We start from the raw sequence: 16,383 nt of genomic DNA on the forward strand, positions 1-16,383 counted from the left end.
TTTTCCGGGCAAATATACACCCCAGCTTGACATCGGACCTAGAATGCAACACATACTGTGGATATGTGGATGCTGACCAAAAAAAGAAATGAAGTCATCTCCCGAGGCCCGGTTACGGGCCATCGGCTCTGAAGAAGAGATTGGACAAGGGTCATCAAATGAATAGGAAGAGATAAAATAATCACAAACTTTCCATTTTGGAAACACTTTTCCAAACTGTCCTTTTTTTTTTTAAATAAATATATATGCTTGCAAAGGTTTGAGTCTTTTTTCCTCTTGTCTTGAGGATTTTCTTTCTAACGTGTGGGATTTTGGATGGTGGAGATCGAGGTTGAGTGAGATTTAAAGTGACAGCCGTTTGAATCCTAGCTTCCCACACACATACACACTTAGCGCTTTTGGTGTCTTTTTTTGTTGACACTTTGAGGGTAATCCTTGACCAAAAAGGTGTTTAGATACATTCACGAATTTTGTGATTTTGCCATAGCCACATATTTACCCCCCTCCCAAAAAAAAAAAAAAAATTGCAATCAAATTGCTTTTCGATTCATAATTAAGAAGTGGTTTCGTAGCATCATTTACTGTACATAATCTCTGCTAATATTTTCCAGCGGGATTGATGATCACCCAGCTGTTTCTTCACGCAGCATGTAGGCAGCCAGGCAGGTGGATTAGTTTTGCTTTTGTACAGTCTCAATGTACAAACACGTGTTTTGTTTTCACAGGAAAATATCTGCTGGATTAAAGCTGCAAAGCCTATTCTAATGAGCCAGGGAATGTCACTCAATAATACGGCTTGTCTCGTGTTTAGGTGCAATACGTTTTGGTCAGATTACCAGAGAATCCTGCATATTCGCCCTCGGTGGTGATTTCTTATGTATTTATACAGACACACACATATTTATTTATATTTATATACACAGTATGGAAGTGCAATAATTGGTGATGTATATGGACAGGTTGGTGGCTCCCCTGAGAGTTTCCATCTATTGGGAAGTGACAAGTATATTGACGCCCACGAGAAATCACGGGAAGTGAATATATTTGTGAAAACCTTATTAACTGTGCAGACTCAAGAGTCTGGTAAGAAGGAGTTATGGTTAAATTAAAATAAAGTAAGGACGGTCAAGTAAAGTCAAATGGATAGACAATACACATTCACATATAGTTTCAAATGTATTTTTCATTTTAATGGACACCGTTGTATAGGAGAAAATGAAATGTAAAAATAAGCATCCCTTATGACTGCAAAGCCCAGCCAAATAAAATGTCCGCGGTTTCCCTGGAATTTTCTGCGACCCTCACGGCCATGCCACGCCGCATCCACTTCATCGTCCAATTACTTGAACAACTGGCGTGTGAATATTCATGCAAAGATCATCTTGTGGCACCTCACGATGCCCCATGGTGAGTCTCGCCGGCGGGTGCCACTCAAAACCGCGCTGGAGGACACACTTGCCGTCTTCCATGTTTTGATGGAGTACACTTGACTGTCACGTGAGCAATCAATTAACATTCAAATTATAGTTGTTTTTCTTTCTTCAAAATCAACTCAACCGCATGCTGCTTCATAAGTAAGAAAATAGTCATATTTTCTTTTGCAGTCTTCATCGTATATTTGTGGCCCCCGTTGTGTTATTGTTGATTGTGTATGTGACATTTTGAAGGCTTTCAGTAAAATGAAGGTCGACTTGATTTTTTTTAATGAGATTTATTGTCTTCCTTTTGGAAAATGAAACTTTTTAAGACTTGAATTATTAGAGTAGTGGATTTCACTGCTTGTTATTGTTCCTAAGCACCCTTGTGTGCGTGTGCTGCAGTGGTGTGAGCTTTGGCATTTGCGGTCCTTTTGATTAGCAAAACAAGAGAACTAATAAATAGCTTCTGTTGGCAGATGACATTTGACTAAATACTTCCCAAATGCGTACAATGTGTGCGCATGAATGCAGATGCTTCCTGGATGCCTCAGATGACTTTTGCAGCAGCAGGTAGGTAGCTGAAAATATCAGCCAGCGTGTGCGTGTCACACAAGCACAAAGTGCATGCTTTTATGACACTGCGCTATTTCTGTCTTCAGATGTTGTTTTGTTTGGCAGTCGTTTGGACTGCTGAGTTTCAAAACATTCCGGTGGTGTAGCAACACATGTAGACAGACGATATGGATGGATGGATGGATGGATGGATGGATGGATGGATGGATGGATGGATGGATGGATGGATGGATGTACTGACAACATACCGACGGATGGCTGCAACCATGCATTTCTAGTCGTCATTTATTTAGGCAGAGTGTTTCGTAATATTCAATTAGGTTCCATTTGATGTTTGAGTGTATCACTCAAGCCCCCCCCCCACCTTTGATTCATTTTGCAGTCATTTCAAGCCCATTTGTTTCTGGAGTATTACTCGAGGTGTGATTTAATTGCACCCCCCCATCCCACCCAAACACTTGCCCGTATCTTTCCACAACACATTTCAACTCCTGCCCCGCCACATATCCGAATCCTTGAACAATGACGAGCTTTTCTTTCCCTCATAGACGAAATTAAAATTCAAAGGCAGTAGAGAAACGTCCAAGAATTTCTTGTGTACATCTGTGTGTGTGTGTGTGTGCGTGCGTGCTTGTGCTTGTGTGGTGGGGGTGAAAAAAACACTTGACTGATTTGAATCACATTCTTATTTGTTTCAGCTTAGAGCTTGGCATGGCTTGTAAGGAGCTGTGTGGAGAATTAAACCCCCCCCCCCCAAAAAAACACCTTACCATTTTGTTATCATGATGCAACAGCGCCATCTTGCATGGGAAAATGACTATTACGTATTTTGCCTTCATTCATGTGGACGACGGGGCTTCTCCCATAGGAAATAATGTAAATGTAAGCCAAACTGTTGCCATCATAAAATCTCTATTAAGGGCTGTATAGATAAATTTGACCTGACTAGAAAATCTAAAAGAAAATTTGTCATTTCACTGTTTTTCCTCCACACTCTGGGTTCTGTTCTTTCTCACTCACATAAACACTCATGAGCATTTCTTTTTTTTTTAATTATTTTTCCAATAATCATATGATAACAGTGACGGGCACTAGCTGCCAGAGGCTGAGCTGCACTGTAATTGCTGAGGGAGGCAGTTTCTGAGTATAGGGCGACATGTGTTCTGCGTTGGTGTCTTTCTCTTCAATGGTGGTTATTAAAAATGTACACTGTCCCGACAAGCCCCCCTGCCCCCCCCCCCACACACACACCCCGTCATTAAAATTTAGTGACAGTATAGCCTCAGGTGAGTTTCAGGTTGGGGATGAATTTTTTAGGAGCTACACAAAAGATCGACAGCTGAGGGCTCTGGCCTGTGTGTGTACGCCTTCATCATCATGCGACTCCTTCTGCTTCTGCTGCCGTCGTCGTGTTTTTTAAACCAATGCTGACTTGACCTGAGACAAAAAGTCTGCGTCGGCGAAGATGACGCTCCGGGTGGCTCTGTTTGTTTATTTCATGCTGCTTGTCGACACAGCGGCGGATCAAAAAGGTGAGTTTGTTATCACAGCTTGCACACACGTTCTACAAGGTTGCACCTGCATGTGCCGCTTTAGGATTTTGATGTGGAAGATAAATTCGGAGGTTAGATGCACAAAAATGAAAACTATATACTCTGGGTTAATTTGATCTTTGAAGGTGTTAAATGCGGCGGCATCCTCTCTGCGTCGTCCGGCAACCTGTCCAGTCCAAACTTCCCGGGTCTTTACCCGTACAACATCCTCTGCTCCTGGCTCATTGTTGTGCCGGAAGGTTCCTCGGTGCTACTCACCTTCCAACACTTTGAACTGGAGTACCACTCCAGCTGCGCCTACGACCACGTCAAGATCTATAACGGTGTAGCCGGCGATGAGGGCAACCTTCTGGGTACCTTTTGTGGCAACGCCCCCCCGCCGGCCTTCACTTCGTCCTGGAACGTCATGTCGGTCATCTTCCGCTCGGACCGTCACGTGGCGAACAGGGGTTTCAGTTTGGGCTACAGGAAAGGTATGTCAGTGACAGTTCAAGAATTTGACTCTTTATTGAAGTGGACTGTTTTTTTTTCCGTGCAGATATGTGCGGCGGAGTGCTTACAGGTCTTTCGGGCGTCATCTCCAGCCCGGGTTACCCCGCGGAGTATAGCAACGACGCCGACTGCACGTGGTTCATCCACGTCTCCAACAGCAGCGCCGTCACGCTTCTCTTCTTGGATTTCCAAATGGAAAACAATGAAGGGTGCCACTTTGACTACGTGGCCCTGTTCGACGGCCCCACGGTGGCCCACCGCCACCTGGGTACGTACTGCGGGGCCAACAAGCCTCCCGCCACCGTCACCACCGCCAGCCAACTGCTGATCGTCTTCAAATCTGACTTTAACATCGGGGGACGGGGCTTCAAGGCCTATTACTACTCAGGTAGGTCATTTTGTAGCTATTCCGAAATGTGTGCTCCCCAGACGGGACGCAATCTCTGCCTTAAATGTTTGAACAACTCGTCTCCCATCAGGCGAATGCCAACAAGTGCTTTCGGACGTGCGCGGCAACTTCAGCAGCCCAAATTTCCCGCAGATCTATCCAAACAACATCAACTGCCACTGGAGCATATCATTGGCGGCCGGCTACCGCATTAAGCTCTTCTTCCCAGTCATGGACCTGGAAGGCCGCAACAGCCTCACGGACGCCTGCGACTACGACTGGGTGGCCGTGTACGACGGGGAGCGGCAGTCGGCAGACGCGCTGCTCGGACGCTGGTGCGGCGCCGAGAGGCCGTCGTCGCTCGTCTCCCGGGGCAACAAGATGCTGGTGGTGCTGAGCACCGACAGGGACGAGGCGCACAGAGGCTTCACTGCTTCTTATCTCGGAGGTATGATTGACTGGCTACCTAAATACGTAGTGTCTATTTTTTGTATCATGTTGTATCATGGCCTTCCGTAGTGGTGCCCGTCAATGTGAGTTGCACCAGGTCAGAGTTCACCATCTTAATACCCCAGCACTCGTTACCCCAGTTGGACCGCGAGCGCATCTACCTAGGCAACCCAACGTGCACCGCCCAGCTGACGGCCACCTCTTACAAGATCCTCGCCCAGTTCGTCAACTGCGGCACGGCCAGCCAGAAGCACCGTAACGTCACCATGCTGGTCAACAAACTCTACATTGACTTTTCTGACGGCGAGCGGCGCAACGTGCAGGAGTACAAAGTGCAGTGCGACGCCATGCGCAAGGTGGCCTCGGCGTCCATCGTCTCGGCCGAGGAGCGCCGGCTCGAGCGGGAAGCCGTGAATGGCGAGGCTGCCGCCGGAGGGGGCGGGCTGGGGCGCGCCGACGTGGAGCCCCACGACCTTAGCGATATCGTCTTCATTAGTATCTGCGTCCTGGCTGTCATCCTCATGGTGATCGCCATCGTCTGGCTCGTGTTGCTTTAGCGGCCTGTGCTCGCTCCTAACGTTGGGTGTAAACACTGGATGAAAAAAAATAACAAAATTGTCTCAGTCTTTTTGTAACAATGTATACCACCAGGATCCCCTCCAAATGTGTGAATGTTTCTTTTTTAATTCACACTTTCAATACAGTATAAAAGCAAAGCATCATTAAGAATAAAAAAAGACATCACCAATCATAAATTGCATATTTACATTCAACACAACAGAAAAAGCTTATCGCTTATATTTGGACACCAGCTGGGCAACCGAGGCATGATCCCGCTTTAGCTTAGCTCTGAGCTCAGGCTGCCGTTTGAAGGCGAACACCAGCGTTCGCACCGTCCTCCGGTACGAGCCGCTGACAAGGCGACCGCTCTGGTGGAACACTTCTCTCTCGGTGTTGTCCACCAGGCCACAGTCCTCCTGGCAAGCAAGAGTGGAAATACATACAAAAAAGAAACAAATGCTCAGTTAACAGTGTAGTTGCGCCACGTGGTTGGCGAAGATGGAGGAGAAAAATTGATGCACCACCTCAGAAGATGATGCCCATCTGACTACACCAGCACTCACCTTGAGCTCCAGTGCTTCAGCCAGAAGTCTCCTGGCATTGCTCCTAAGGCCTTCCGATTGTTTGTCTGAACGCACTTCGATGGACGGCTTATTGGAATTCTCCTCCACAAACGTCCTCCAGGCAGTGTATACCCCGGAAGCCGCCAAGCTCACTTCAGGCTCCCGGTGCTTCCGCAATTTGTTGACGGTGTGACCTGTGGAAGGCAAAGAGAAGAGTTTAGTCAAGACTTTAAATAAATCTCGCCGTGTCATCATGGAAGACAACTGAAGTGCATGTTTGTTTGCAAGTCCCTCTACAATGTTTTGCATAACGTTACCTATTTTGGTTGACTTCAGCACCTCCTTGGACGGCATCTTCTTGCTCAAAGCGTCCAAGGCACTCAGCATGTTGTCCCTGCTCTGTCCTGGCAGCTCCAGTGTGGATTTATAGCGCAATATGTCCTCAATGACGACCACCCTCTGTAGATAAAGTATTATTAGGTTGCTCATGTTTGGGTTGCATTCAAGGATAGCATGCATGCAGAAAAACAACAACAAAATAACCCACTCGTAAGGATTCTATGGTGGTTTGCTTGTAATTCTTCTCAGTACTCCTCGACGTTTTGGGCCTCTCTCCTTTAGGTAGCCGCACCACAAACTTGTCCATTTTAAGAGTAGCTTGACAAAATGTTCACATGAGGTTGGAACAGAATAAAAACATTTGCTGCTAAGGCTAGCCGTAGCTAGCAGCACAGTGCTACCGACGTTGCATTTTATGTTATCGGAAAATTTAACCCATTCAACGGGCGCGCAGGAAATGACAATGAACGTCACCGATTTTCACATTTTTATGCTGTTTAGGTTGTAGCTCTTTTTTATTTTATCAATCAGAATCTTTGATTCACGATTCGTCATATCTTCTCAAAATAATCTTGGCATGAAACGTACTGAATAGAAACAATTCCCGAGTTTACAAATGAATAGAAAAAATTCCCGAGTTTACAAATGCATCAAAATATTTCTGGAATGTCTCGCGAGAGCGACTGCTTGGCCTGTAAACAATGAGAATTCGTCGGAGGATATGTTCTCGCGAGGCTTTGGTCGGATTAAGGTGGAAGAGGAAGCGACTGTGTTTGTTTTGTTTGGGGTTTGTTTTGAGCAGTACACGAAATGGCGACTGCGTCTGGAATCGTATGCTTTTTGGGACTCTTTGGGACTTTGGTGACAGCGTCCTCGGACGTGTTCGAAAGCGTTTTGGGAAGCACGGCATCTTGCCATAGGTCTTGTGAAATGACCTATACTTTACACACGTATCCACGGGTGAGTCAAATGGCTAGATTCAGTTGGATAAAAGCAAGTTTTAGCCTGCAGTTTATTTGATATTATATCATGTCATGATAGCGCATTTCAATGGCCATTTGTGTTTTGTGTGTATTCGTAGGAAGAGGAACTCTACGCTTGTCAGCGAGGCTGCCGTTTGTTCTCCATTTGCCAATTTGTTCGTGACAGTAAAGACTTGAATCGGACCATAGCCAATTGTCAATCAAGTAAGAGAAAATGTCCGACTTTTACTATACTTATAATATCACCGGGCTTTACATTCATCGGGTACAAAGTCGGAGGAAATTTACATATCTTTTGAATCAAAGGGATTATAGACATAGAAGCAGAGAGTGTCACTTGCTGCTTGCACTGTAAACAGTGTTGCGTGGATGGTAAATGGGACGTAACTAAAGGGACTGCATCTCCTATTTTGACATTTGACATTTCCTTTGTTATCCCTTTGTAATCCTTTTTTTAGGGTTCTCTTAAAAACCCTTAACCCTCTTAAAAATTCTCTTACAGCCTGTCACGAAGCCTACAAGCAGGTGACCGAGCAGTATGCGTGCAACCTGGGCTGCCAGAACCAACTTCCTTTTGCCCAGCAGCGCCATGAACAGGTGCACACAATATGTCTGCCCTAACATGGAACTGCCAGTCAGGATCAATATGTTTACAAAGGGAATTTGTAGCTGATCTCAAAAGCACTTTCGTATCGCCTCAAAGCACATTTTACATCACATCATCCTTAAAAAGAAATGGCTGACAGATTCTTTTACGCCAATGCGTTTATAAATGAGATCATTCATGAGACTGCTGCAATTTGTTAGACTTTTCTTGGTGAATTCTCAAATGATAATATGCTAAGATTTCCGGTAGGGCAGGCTTATTTCTATTCAAACCAGCTTTCACGTTCCCCAGTCAGATTGCATCTTGATGAGCTACATTCCATTTCAACGCACAATTAAGTCTTAACTCGAAAGTCAACCCCCTGACATACACAAAATTTCTTCCGTCAACAAATGGGTGAATTTGAGTGCCTCTTGCATTTAGCTTGAAGCGATGGTGCCGAGGATTCACCTGCTCTACCCGCTGATGGTTGTGCGGCGCTTCTGGGAGGACATGATGAATCAGGCGCACGGCTTCATCACTTATACGTGGACCTTTTATCTCCAGGCTGATGACGGCAAAGTGGTCATTTTCCAGGTGTGTGAAAAACGACAATATGGGATCCTGTGTGCTTGTGCTGAATCCTAATTCAAATCTGTTTTTCCTCTCAGTTTGAATCTGAGAAAGAAGATGACGCCGAAGACGTACAGGCGTGTAAGCTCTCATTTTCAAGAAACAAAAGAGTCTTACTTTTATGTGATGTTTTTTTTTTTGGTCTCCTTTCAAGTCTCTGATGTGAATAGCCCAGTTTACAAAGACTACCAGCGCACGCTCATCCAAGAGAGGGATCGCGACATGAGTGCCGACCGCAGCTACTACAATTACAACTTTTTCAACTGCCTCTCAAGGTTTAAGAACACACTTGTATACTATTACTTATATCAAATGCACCTCAACGACAACCTTTTTTTTTTTTTGGGCGCATTCTCGGAACGAACATCCAAGTCAAGCGGGGAAGGCTGCACTTGGAGGCAAAATCATATGAAGATATAGGAACACAAAATGAATGAACTCTTATGAAAAGACATTTGTTTTCTAAATGGCCTGAAAGGACACTAAAGCAGAGGTTGAAACATTTGCTCCTCAGGAACCCTTGGCTGCCAGGCTGGATTCTCACCACCACCCTGGTACTGTCTGTGCTGGTCCTCGTCTGGATCTGCTGTGCCACCGTGGCCACCGCCGTGGACCAGTATGTGCCGGCTGAGGTCAGTTGCTCTGAGACCTTTGGGGATAACTCTTGTTACTTTTAACAGAGCAATGACACACTAGATATTGTGGTTATTTTGGAGTTTCATTTGTTTTGTGACTTAATTTACGGGCGTTTCATATCATTTTCCATCTTTGCTGGCCTCTGAAAATGTGTCTTCTCTATGTAGCGGTAAAAGTTTGCATTCCCGTTGACAAATAGCAGTAAATGCGTTGGCATTTTGAAAGGAGAACAACATCAAAATAATAATTTGACATTTGATTTCAGAAATTGAGCATCTACGGCGACAGGGATTGCTTGTCGACGCAGAAGCTGCTTCCGTACCCGGCATCCTCCCTGCTCGTCATCACCTCCAAAGGTCAACAAGATGGCGAGGAGGCGGGGCCTCTTCCTCCAAAAGTGAACCTTGGCCAGTCTGATGTCTAAAAAAAACCCTTAATGAGTGTGGTGATGTAAAAACTTTTAAATCCACTTGTGGTCCCATTAAGAAACTTTGTCAAATGTTTCTAAAATTGATTCCTTACGCCCCTTTCGGTGCTTTTTAAACGGGTCGTATGATGGGTACTGCAATGCTAATACAAACCGCCATCTATTTTTTTTTTTTTTTGCATTTGGTGGCTGTGCTTATTTTATTAAAAACTGTGACTTCTTTTGAGTTGATTGCATCCTGGCACTCGATGTTTCAACAAAATGATAAATGAAATGCGATAAGCTAAAGTCGCTCACCTGGCTGGTTCTTGTTGTCCCATTGCCATAAACTGTACGTGACAGCTCTTAACAATAAAATCATTTGCTCTTTCTGAATCCAACAGTGACTGTGGGTCCTTCTATTCTCAACAAAACGGGTGAAGATGAACGGAACAAAATAACATGAACTGTACGAAATAACTTTATTTCTAAAACATAACATGTGGCTTAGCACGACCGCCTCACAGTTAGGAGGGTTCGATTCCACCTCCGGCCCTCCCTGTGTGGAGTTTTCATGTTCTTCCCGTGTCCGTGTGGGTATTCTTGAGGCACTCCGGTTTCCTCCCACATCCCAAAAACATGCTTGGTAGGCCGATTGAGCACTTCAAATTGTCCCTAGGTGTGAGTGCGAGTGCGAATGGTTGTTCGTCTCTGTGTGCCCTGCGATTGGCTGACAACCGGTTCAGGGTGTCCCCCGCCTACTGCCCGATGACTGCTGGGATAGGCTCCAGCCCGCCCGTGGGGACAAGCGGTACAGATAATGGATGGATGGATAAAACATAACTGAATAAAACAACTGTAAAGTCTTAGCGACGATGTATTTCAGTATAGGTTCAACAAATCCACGTCGTCAGGCGTCAACACCGACGAGGAGGCGCGTTTTGTCGACGGACTAGCTGTCAAACCGTCGGCGCACTTTTCCGACATCCGCTTCCTTTTTCCCGTTGCGATCTGGCAAGTTCTGTCAGAGGAGGCGCCGTCTGCGATGCTACCCGCTGGAGGCTTGTAGAAATGCAGATGTAGCTTCTCAGGTGTCGCAGCTTCATCGCGACACAACGGTGCAGAGTTCAACACCTCTTGGACAAACTTTTGCCTGCCGACTGCAAAATGTAAAATTAATAATGGTGTTTTTTTTTGCACTGATCATTGAAAGCAAAATGGAGGAATAAACACTTACAAAAGCGAAGCGCTGATATTCTGGACTCATCGAGTTTCTTCTGTTTCGACATTTGCGCTCCACTGGTTTCCCACTGATTTACAACCTTACACATTTGGATAGGAAATATCGGTCAAACAACAATTCACAAAAAAACGTTAACCGTATTACCTGTTCTGCCCATCCTTGTGTTTTACATTCTGAGTGGTCAAAGACATCCAGCGCCTTTTCGGAATAAGTCAGGCCCAGCAGCTCCCACGTGCAGGAATTAAGTCTTGCGCTAAACTGCAAAGGACAAAATTATTTTTTTTGTTTAAGCGAAGCGCTAATACAAACTAAGTGTGCCCTCAAGCACCTTCATGCTGGTGCCAGATGCATCCAGTTTTTCAAGCTTGGGAAGGCACTTCAGGTAGCGGATAGCCCTCTCAGAAATGGGGTTATCTGGATTACAGAGATAATTGCAAATCAAGATTTATACCGAGTGGAAAACCTGAAATGGCGACCCCAAAATGACAACGTAATGCAACTAGTTATTTCCATTCTTCCCTCTCAAAATGGGAACAATGGCAACTTACTTGAAACATCCAGGACCTGAAGACAGTCCAGTCCTTTCTTCATTATTCTCACAGGCGCCATCAGTCGCCGCAGGCCATCGTCCGATAGGCCGTTGCCACCGATGAAGAGCTGTGTCAAGCATCTACAAGAGGAGAGAAGGCCGAAAAGCAAAATTATGGCCACAGCGAGTCTTGACCCTAAGGCAGTTTATCACCTCGCGAGTGAGGCCGACGTCAGGTGCTGGAATATCTCGTGCTCGTCGCCCAGTCGGCAGCCGAACAGGTCCAAACGTTTCAAACTGTGGAAGGTCTTGATGTCAGCCATACGCTCGCTAAGTAGAGGAAACCTGAGGCACACAAGGATCACATCACAAACTTCATCCACCATGAATAATCTTATCGACACAAACCGACCTGTTCCTGAGGCAGAGGGAACCGAGCACCGTGTCGCCATAGGCGTCGCCGAAGAGCTGCAGAACTTTGGGGGAGACTTCGTGGTTGAGAAATACGCGATTGTCCTTCGCGGCCGCGAACAGCCTGTCCCCGATCTGTTCCGGGAAGCCCACCAGCGAGTCCACGTGCTGCACGTTGCACACCACAAAGAGCAGCGTGATGTCAAATAGAGACTTGCTGCTGTAGCGCAGGCTGCCCTCCGCGTTGTACGTGGACACGAAGTGCTCCTTCCGAAGTACCAGCGGGTTGGTTCGCCGACAGGAAGAAGACGCAGACGTGGAGGAGGCCATCACCGGCCTCCAGAGCATGATGTCGCTGACACGACGCAGGTGGCCTCTTTCTCGTACGTACACGCTACTGGCGTCCATCGTTTGTGTCGACCTTCACAACACCATCAAGTTAATATGTGTTTCTGTCCAATAAAATAAGAAATGCTGTCCAATAAAATCAAATAAAAAAAGATCACAGTTTGGTGGCAGAGCCGACATTCGAATTGACTGGGCTATAAGTGTTTTGCTTTTGTGCTGTCAAAATAAAAGCTCTGCGAAGCGAAACATCACAGTTTTATCACGAGCACACGTGAAAGACGACACAATCTTTCTTTGCCGTCAAAAACGTAATTAAATATGCCATAGTTGGACTATCGATGGTTTTTTAATTCAATTTGATTTTCTTTACTTGAATTACCTTTTCTTTTGAAAATTCACCCAGATGTCTGGTTCAAAAGTATGGTGTCAAAATAAAGGCCATCGACTACAAAACAAACATAAGGGAAATAATCACAAGAAATAGGAGTATTTTTATCCCCAAATTGTATTTTCGTAGCCTTTCATTTAATCTGATTTTTATTAACGATTGAAATAAGGTAAATATTATTTTGCAAAACCGCTAACAGGAAGTTTGTCTGTTTACAAAGCTTACACATCCGGATCCTGCTTCCGTCAACGTAAGCTAGCGGCTGTGACACGATTTTTGTATCGTGCATGGTTAAAGTGAGCATTTTATTTACTTTTCTGGTCAAATTGTGCTCCAAGCTTTCTCATATACAACTTAAAAGTACTGTTTATTTGTTTCAACGTGAGTATATAACGTATCGTTCTCGTTTCTACAGTGTAGACGTGCTAACAAGTAGCCAAGTCGAAACGCTTCCATGTTTGCGTGTTTCTTTATCTATTGATATGGAAGGGCCCTCTAAACCGTGTTTTGTTATTAATTTCTTCTCAGCTTCCCAAGAAAAGATCCACAGGATTTGTTTTCGCCTCAAGTAGTAATCCAACAACTTCTTGTCTGACTGGTTGGCATAGATGGCGTCTGCCAACGACCCTTTTCAATTTCAAGGTAGGTGACGTAATTCGTCGTCAACCTTTGAGTCTTAATTGTGGTATTACAAGTGTGGTATGTTCCCACTGAATTTCTAGGTAACAACTTGGTGTAGTTGCATTCTATGTTGTCTTTTTATGTCACAATTTAAGAATTCGAAGAGAGTAATCTGCTAGCAACTGCTAGTGAGTCAACTGCCATCAACATCGAAGATGATTTTATAAACCAGAAGTCCCTTGGTGGTTCGTTTCCCAGTGGTGATGAAGATCCCATAGAAGAAGATGACAAAGCTGAGGCAAGATTCTGGTTGTATTTCTATGTGATGATTATCATGTTGTTGGGGGATTTTAATTAAATAATGCTTCATTTTAAATGATTTATGTTGCATTATAGCTTCTCTCAGGGGAGAAGAAAAGCCCAGCTTTCTGGACTTTTGAGTACTATCAACAGTTTTTCAATGTTGACACACGGCATGTAAGTAAGACTGTTTAATTGTAACTGAAACCACAAAAAGTGTTGTTTTGTATTAAACAAAAACATCTGTAGGTGTAAGCTAGCCTGAGTGATTTTCTACTGTCTGAAATTTTTTGAGAGTCCCATCAAGTGACTTTTATCTCAGGTGAGGGAAAGGATTGTTGGCTCTGTGCTGCCTTGGCCAGGAAAGAACTTCATCCATGTGTACCTTCGCCGAAATCCCGATCTCTACGGTAAGCGTGCAAACGCACATCTATTTTCCAACTAATAAGTTTACCGTTAGATCTGATATTCCTAATGACTCCTCTCAGGACCGTTCTGGATCTGCACCACTCTTGTGTTTGCCATGGCCATCAGTGGTAACCTCTCCACCTTCCTGGCAAACCTAGGCAAGCCAAGCTACAGGTACACACCTGAGTTTGGAAAAGGTAAGCACAAAAAAAGAACTCTATTTACTTGGCTCCACAAAGTCAAAGCTTGACCCCAAAAATGTTTTCCCCCACCCCAGTCACCATAGCTGCTACAGCCATCTTCAGCTACGCTTGGCTGGTACCACTCGCCGTGTGGGGTTTTCTGCTGTGGAGAAACAACAAGATCATGAACTTGGTCTCTTATTCCTTCATTGAGATTGTTTGTGTGTATGGATATTCGCTTTCCATATACATTCCTGCAGTGGTGAGTTTCGCGTCTATAATCAGTCGCAGGACAGACAAATCAAAGTCTTTTGCAAATGTGCCCCATTTTCTCCCTCAGATCATATTTGTTAAGTTGTTCTCATTGCCCACACAAGGTTCTGTGGATAATCCCGTTCGAGTGGCTGCGGTGGCTCACCATCGTGGTGGCGCTCTGCCTATCGGGCTCTGTCCTGGTCACCACCTTCTGGCCCGCCGTCCGCGACGACAAGCCCAAAGTGATCGCGGGAGTCATGTCTGCCGTCGTGATACTCAACGCCCTGCTCGCCGTTGGCTGCAAAGTAAACGCGCACATACAGTGAACGTCATTCAACGTTTTTTTTTTTTTTTTCTCCCTTCACATTAGCTGTAGCTACGTAGTGACTAGCTAGCTAGCGGGTGTCACATGACCTTTTACTTTGGCTTACTTGATCTGTGAGGTTGATTCTAATATCTGCATGGTTGAGCTGCTGTTTACGTCGTTTTTGTTCTCCATTTTAGATGTATTTCTTCAGCAAAGCGGAACTGTTGCCACCGCCCGCCACCAATCTTTCGACGAAACCAATGCTCCACCCGCACACGACATGAGGAGTTGTTAGAAGGTACACAATTTCCTTTTTTTTTAATTACCCTTCTTTCATGCCCCGTGGCCTACTATTTCACCTCTTCATGTTCGAATGAGGACAACACTCGACACCGCACTTCCCTCGACATGATTTCTCCTCGCCAACGCAAGTGTCAACCTTGTCCTCTCCCCCCCCTCTCCCAAACTGCAGCGTCTCCTGTTGCCTTACTAGAGAGAATCGGGTTGCCGTGCGGCGATGAAGTCGAGGGCTGTGTGGATTTCACCTCCTAACCTACTGTAGGGGGTACGCTTGGTGCACCGCTGCCAAGTATGTTCTTTGTAACGGGATGGGCAAGACGTGGTGCTCTGGGTTTCTATTTATCGCCAAAACACGAGCAATCTTAATGGTGTTTGGAACAGCATCGATGACATTTTGGATACCGTTTATTGCATATTGTGGTAGTGGGATTCGGACAGTCCGTTCATACTGAACGGATGTCTTAAATTTGATTTACTGCTCTTAAAATATCATCATGTCGACAAATGTATGGAAGCTATTAGTGTCACACTGAAGCAGCGACAAACAAATATAAAATCAGTTAATTATAAGTCATGAATTTATGAAGGGGAACTGTAATGTAGCAAAAAGTCTTGACAGTTGTCAAAGAACAGGAATGTCATTTTACAAGAATAGGTTTGTAGTATTATGAGAAACAAGGTTATAATTTATTGAGAATGAGGATCTGATTTTCCAAGAGAACTCGTAATATTAGATTTTTATTGAATGACAACTTTCTCCGTGTAATGCTATAATATTGTGAATTAGTACTTTTTTCTTGAAAATGCAACTTTATTCTCGAGTCAACTTAATTCTTGCATTATTTCTATATATATATATATATATATATATATATATATATATATATATATATATATATATATATATATATATATAGTCATTTTTTGACTATAACAACTTTGTTCTTGCAACACTTTTTTTTTTTTTTTTCTTCTCAGTGTGGCCCTAATACATATTCGCACATAAAGCCCTTGTAAAATTCCACAAATGTTGCATCTTTTATTTACTAATTCATTTTTGGTGATTGACAAGCCACATTTGATTAAAAATGTATGGACTTGCTGATGGAAATATTAAATTTATTAAAAAACAAAAACAAAAAAACCTTCCGTCATTGTAACTTATCCTATTTCAGGTACGAGTGATTTGGGCAGTCAGTTTAAATAAACACTAAGTCAATATGAACACCATCTTAAGGACTCCTTTTTATTTAATCAGCTATAATGTGCAAGAATCCAGTCATTAATTTGCATTTTTTGAGAAAACACTTAAATCTTAGCACGGTTGCGTCCTTTGTAGAAGAATGTCAAGCATTCAGTCGACTTGAATGATTGTCTGTTTATGGGCTTCATTAGACAAATGGGAAAAGAATGGTGTCACTGGAAACATCATCAGTGTGTGTGTGTGTGTGTGTGTGGGGGGAAGTTGGCGGCCTGGTTACTGGTCATCCTAGCCACCAGCTTTGAGTTA

At 44.3% G+C, this 16,383-nt stretch overlaps 5 protein-coding genes across 9 annotated transcripts; 3 read left to right on the plus strand and 2 right to left on the minus strand.

Moving 5' to 3' along the window:
- Positions 1 to 3,456: 3,456 nt before the first annotated feature.
- cdcp2 (CUB domain containing protein 2) lies at positions 3,457 to 5,431 on the plus strand. The gene is made up of 5 exons (XM_085930276.1): positions 3,457 to 3,523; positions 3,670 to 4,017; positions 4,083 to 4,424; positions 4,516 to 4,872; positions 4,944 to 5,431. Exons 1-5 carry the CDS (start codon positions 3,457 to 3,459, stop codon positions 5,429 to 5,431), a joined length of 1,602 nt encoding a protein of 533 aa, XP_085786402.1.
- A 107-nt stretch (positions 5,432 to 5,538) lies between these two features.
- On the minus strand, positions 5,539 to 6,860 carry tceanc2 (transcription elongation factor A (SII) N-terminal and central domain containing 2). Its single transcript, XM_085930049.1, has 4 exons — positions 6,546 to 6,860; positions 6,316 to 6,457; positions 5,999 to 6,192; positions 5,539 to 5,851 (listed from the first exon to the last, which is right to left on the minus strand). Exons 1-4 carry the CDS (start codon positions 6,642 to 6,644, stop codon positions 5,663 to 5,665), a joined length of 624 nt encoding a protein of 207 aa, XP_085786175.1. The 5' UTR covers positions 6,645 to 6,860; the 3' UTR covers positions 5,539 to 5,662.
- A 202-nt stretch (positions 6,861 to 7,062) lies between these two features.
- Positions 7,063 to 9,982, plus strand: tmem59 (transmembrane protein 59). Its single transcript, XM_085930042.1, has 8 exons — positions 7,063 to 7,297; positions 7,419 to 7,524; positions 7,823 to 7,917; positions 8,351 to 8,503; positions 8,578 to 8,620; positions 8,694 to 8,814; positions 9,054 to 9,171; positions 9,441 to 9,982. Exons 1-8 carry the CDS (start codon positions 7,148 to 7,150, stop codon positions 9,597 to 9,599), a joined length of 945 nt encoding a protein of 314 aa, XP_085786168.1. The 5' UTR covers positions 7,063 to 7,147; the 3' UTR covers positions 9,600 to 9,982.
- Positions 9,732 to 12,320, minus strand: lrrc42 (leucine rich repeat containing 42). 2 transcript variants are annotated; one of them, XM_085930041.1, is made up of 8 exons: positions 12,044 to 12,320; positions 11,766 to 11,932; positions 11,567 to 11,698; positions 11,373 to 11,494; positions 11,153 to 11,238; positions 10,969 to 11,082; positions 10,819 to 10,903; positions 9,732 to 10,741 (listed from the first exon to the last, which is right to left on the minus strand). In XM_085930041.1, exons 1-8 carry the CDS (start codon positions 12,170 to 12,172, stop codon positions 10,464 to 10,466), a joined length of 1,113 nt encoding a protein of 370 aa, XP_085786167.1. In that variant the 5' UTR covers positions 12,173 to 12,320; the 3' UTR covers positions 9,732 to 10,463. The 2 variants fall into 2 exon arrangements, with proteins under 2 accessions (XP_085786167.1, XP_085786166.1); XM_085930040.1 differs by having other exon boundaries at positions 11,766 to 12,320.
- Positions 11,984 to 16,112, plus strand: yipf1 (Yip1 domain family, member 1). 4 transcript variants are annotated; one of them, XM_085930045.1, is made up of 10 exons: positions 11,984 to 12,147; positions 13,029 to 13,142; positions 13,277 to 13,419; positions 13,518 to 13,598; positions 13,744 to 13,831; positions 13,910 to 14,026; positions 14,107 to 14,273; positions 14,389 to 14,571; positions 14,771 to 14,871; positions 15,046 to 16,112. In XM_085930045.1, the coding sequence occupies exons 2-9, from the start codon at positions 13,109 to 13,111 to the stop codon at positions 14,855 to 14,857; spliced, it is 900 nt and encodes a 299-aa protein (XP_085786171.1). In that variant the 5' UTR covers positions 11,984 to 12,147; positions 13,029 to 13,108; the 3' UTR covers positions 14,858 to 14,871; positions 15,046 to 16,112. The 4 variants fall into 4 exon arrangements, with proteins under 4 accessions (XP_085786171.1, XP_085786170.1, XP_085786173.1 ...); XM_085930044.1 differs by lacking the exon at positions 11,984 to 12,147 and adding an exon at positions 12,691 to 12,796; XM_085930047.1 differs by lacking the exon at positions 11,984 to 12,147 and adding an exon at positions 12,731 to 12,750.
- Positions 16,113 to 16,383: the final 271 nt, after the last annotated feature.

This window comes from Syngnathus leptorhynchus, chromosome 14 (assembly GCF_054491065.1).
Source record: "Syngnathus leptorhynchus isolate UIUO chromosome 14, UIUO_Slep, whole genome shotgun sequence".
In the NCBI taxonomy this organism is placed as follows: Eukaryota; Metazoa; Chordata; class Actinopteri; order Syngnathiformes; family Syngnathidae; genus Syngnathus; species Syngnathus leptorhynchus.

Coding starts and splice junctions, on each gene's coding strand:
- cdcp2 (XM_085930276.1), top strand. CDS start 3,457: ATGACGCTCCGGGTGGCTCTGTTTGTTTATTTCATGCTGCTTGTCGAC. Junction 3,524..3,669: donor CACAGCGGCGGATCAAAAAG/GTGAGTTTGTTA, acceptor TGATCTTTGAAG/GTGTTAAATGCGGCGGCATC. Junction 4,425..4,515: donor CAAGGCCTATTACTACTCAG/GTAGGTCATTTT, acceptor GTCTCCCATCAG/GCGAATGCCAACAAGTGCTT.
- tceanc2 (XM_085930049.1), bottom strand. CDS start 6,644: ATGGACAAGTTTGTGGTGCGGCTACCTAAAGGAGAGAGGCCCAAAACG. Junction 6,458..6,545: donor CCACCATAGAATCCTTACGA/GTGGGTTATTTT, acceptor CTTTATCTACAG/AGGGTGGTCGTCATTGAGGA. Junction 5,852..5,998: donor CTGAAGCACTGGAGCTCAAG/GTGAGTGCTGGT, acceptor CTTGCTTGCCAG/GAGGACTGTGGCCTGGTGGA.
- tmem59 (XM_085930042.1), top strand. CDS start 7,148: ATGGCGACTGCGTCTGGAATCGTATGCTTTTTGGGACTCTTTGGGACT. Junction 7,918..8,350: donor CCCAGCAGCGCCATGAACAG/GTGCACACAATA, acceptor TCTTGCATTTAG/CTTGAAGCGATGGTGCCGAG. Junction 8,504..8,577: donor GCAAAGTGGTCATTTTCCAG/GTGTGTGAAAAA, acceptor TTTTCCTCTCAG/TTTGAATCTGAGAAAGAAGA.
- lrrc42 (XM_085930040.1), bottom strand. CDS start 12,172: ATGGACGCCAGTAGCGTGTACGTACGAGAAAGAGGCCACCTGCGTCGT. Junction 11,239..11,372: donor TCAGGTCCTGGATGTTTCAA/GTAAGTTGCCAT, acceptor TCTGTAATCCAG/ATAACCCCATTTCTGAGAGG. Junction 11,083..11,152: donor CATCTGGCACCAGCATGAAG/GTGCTTGAGGGC, acceptor TGTCCTTTGCAG/TTTAGCGCAAGACTTAATTC.
- yipf1 (XM_085930045.1), top strand. CDS start 13,109: ATGGCGTCTGCCAACGACCCTTTTCAATTTCAAG. Junction 13,143..13,276: donor CGACCCTTTTCAATTTCAAG/GTAGGTGACGTA, acceptor TCACAATTTAAG/AATTCGAAGAGAGTAATCTG. Junction 13,599..13,743: donor TCAATGTTGACACACGGCAT/GTAAGTAAGACT, acceptor CTTTTATCTCAG/GTGAGGGAAAGGATTGTTGG.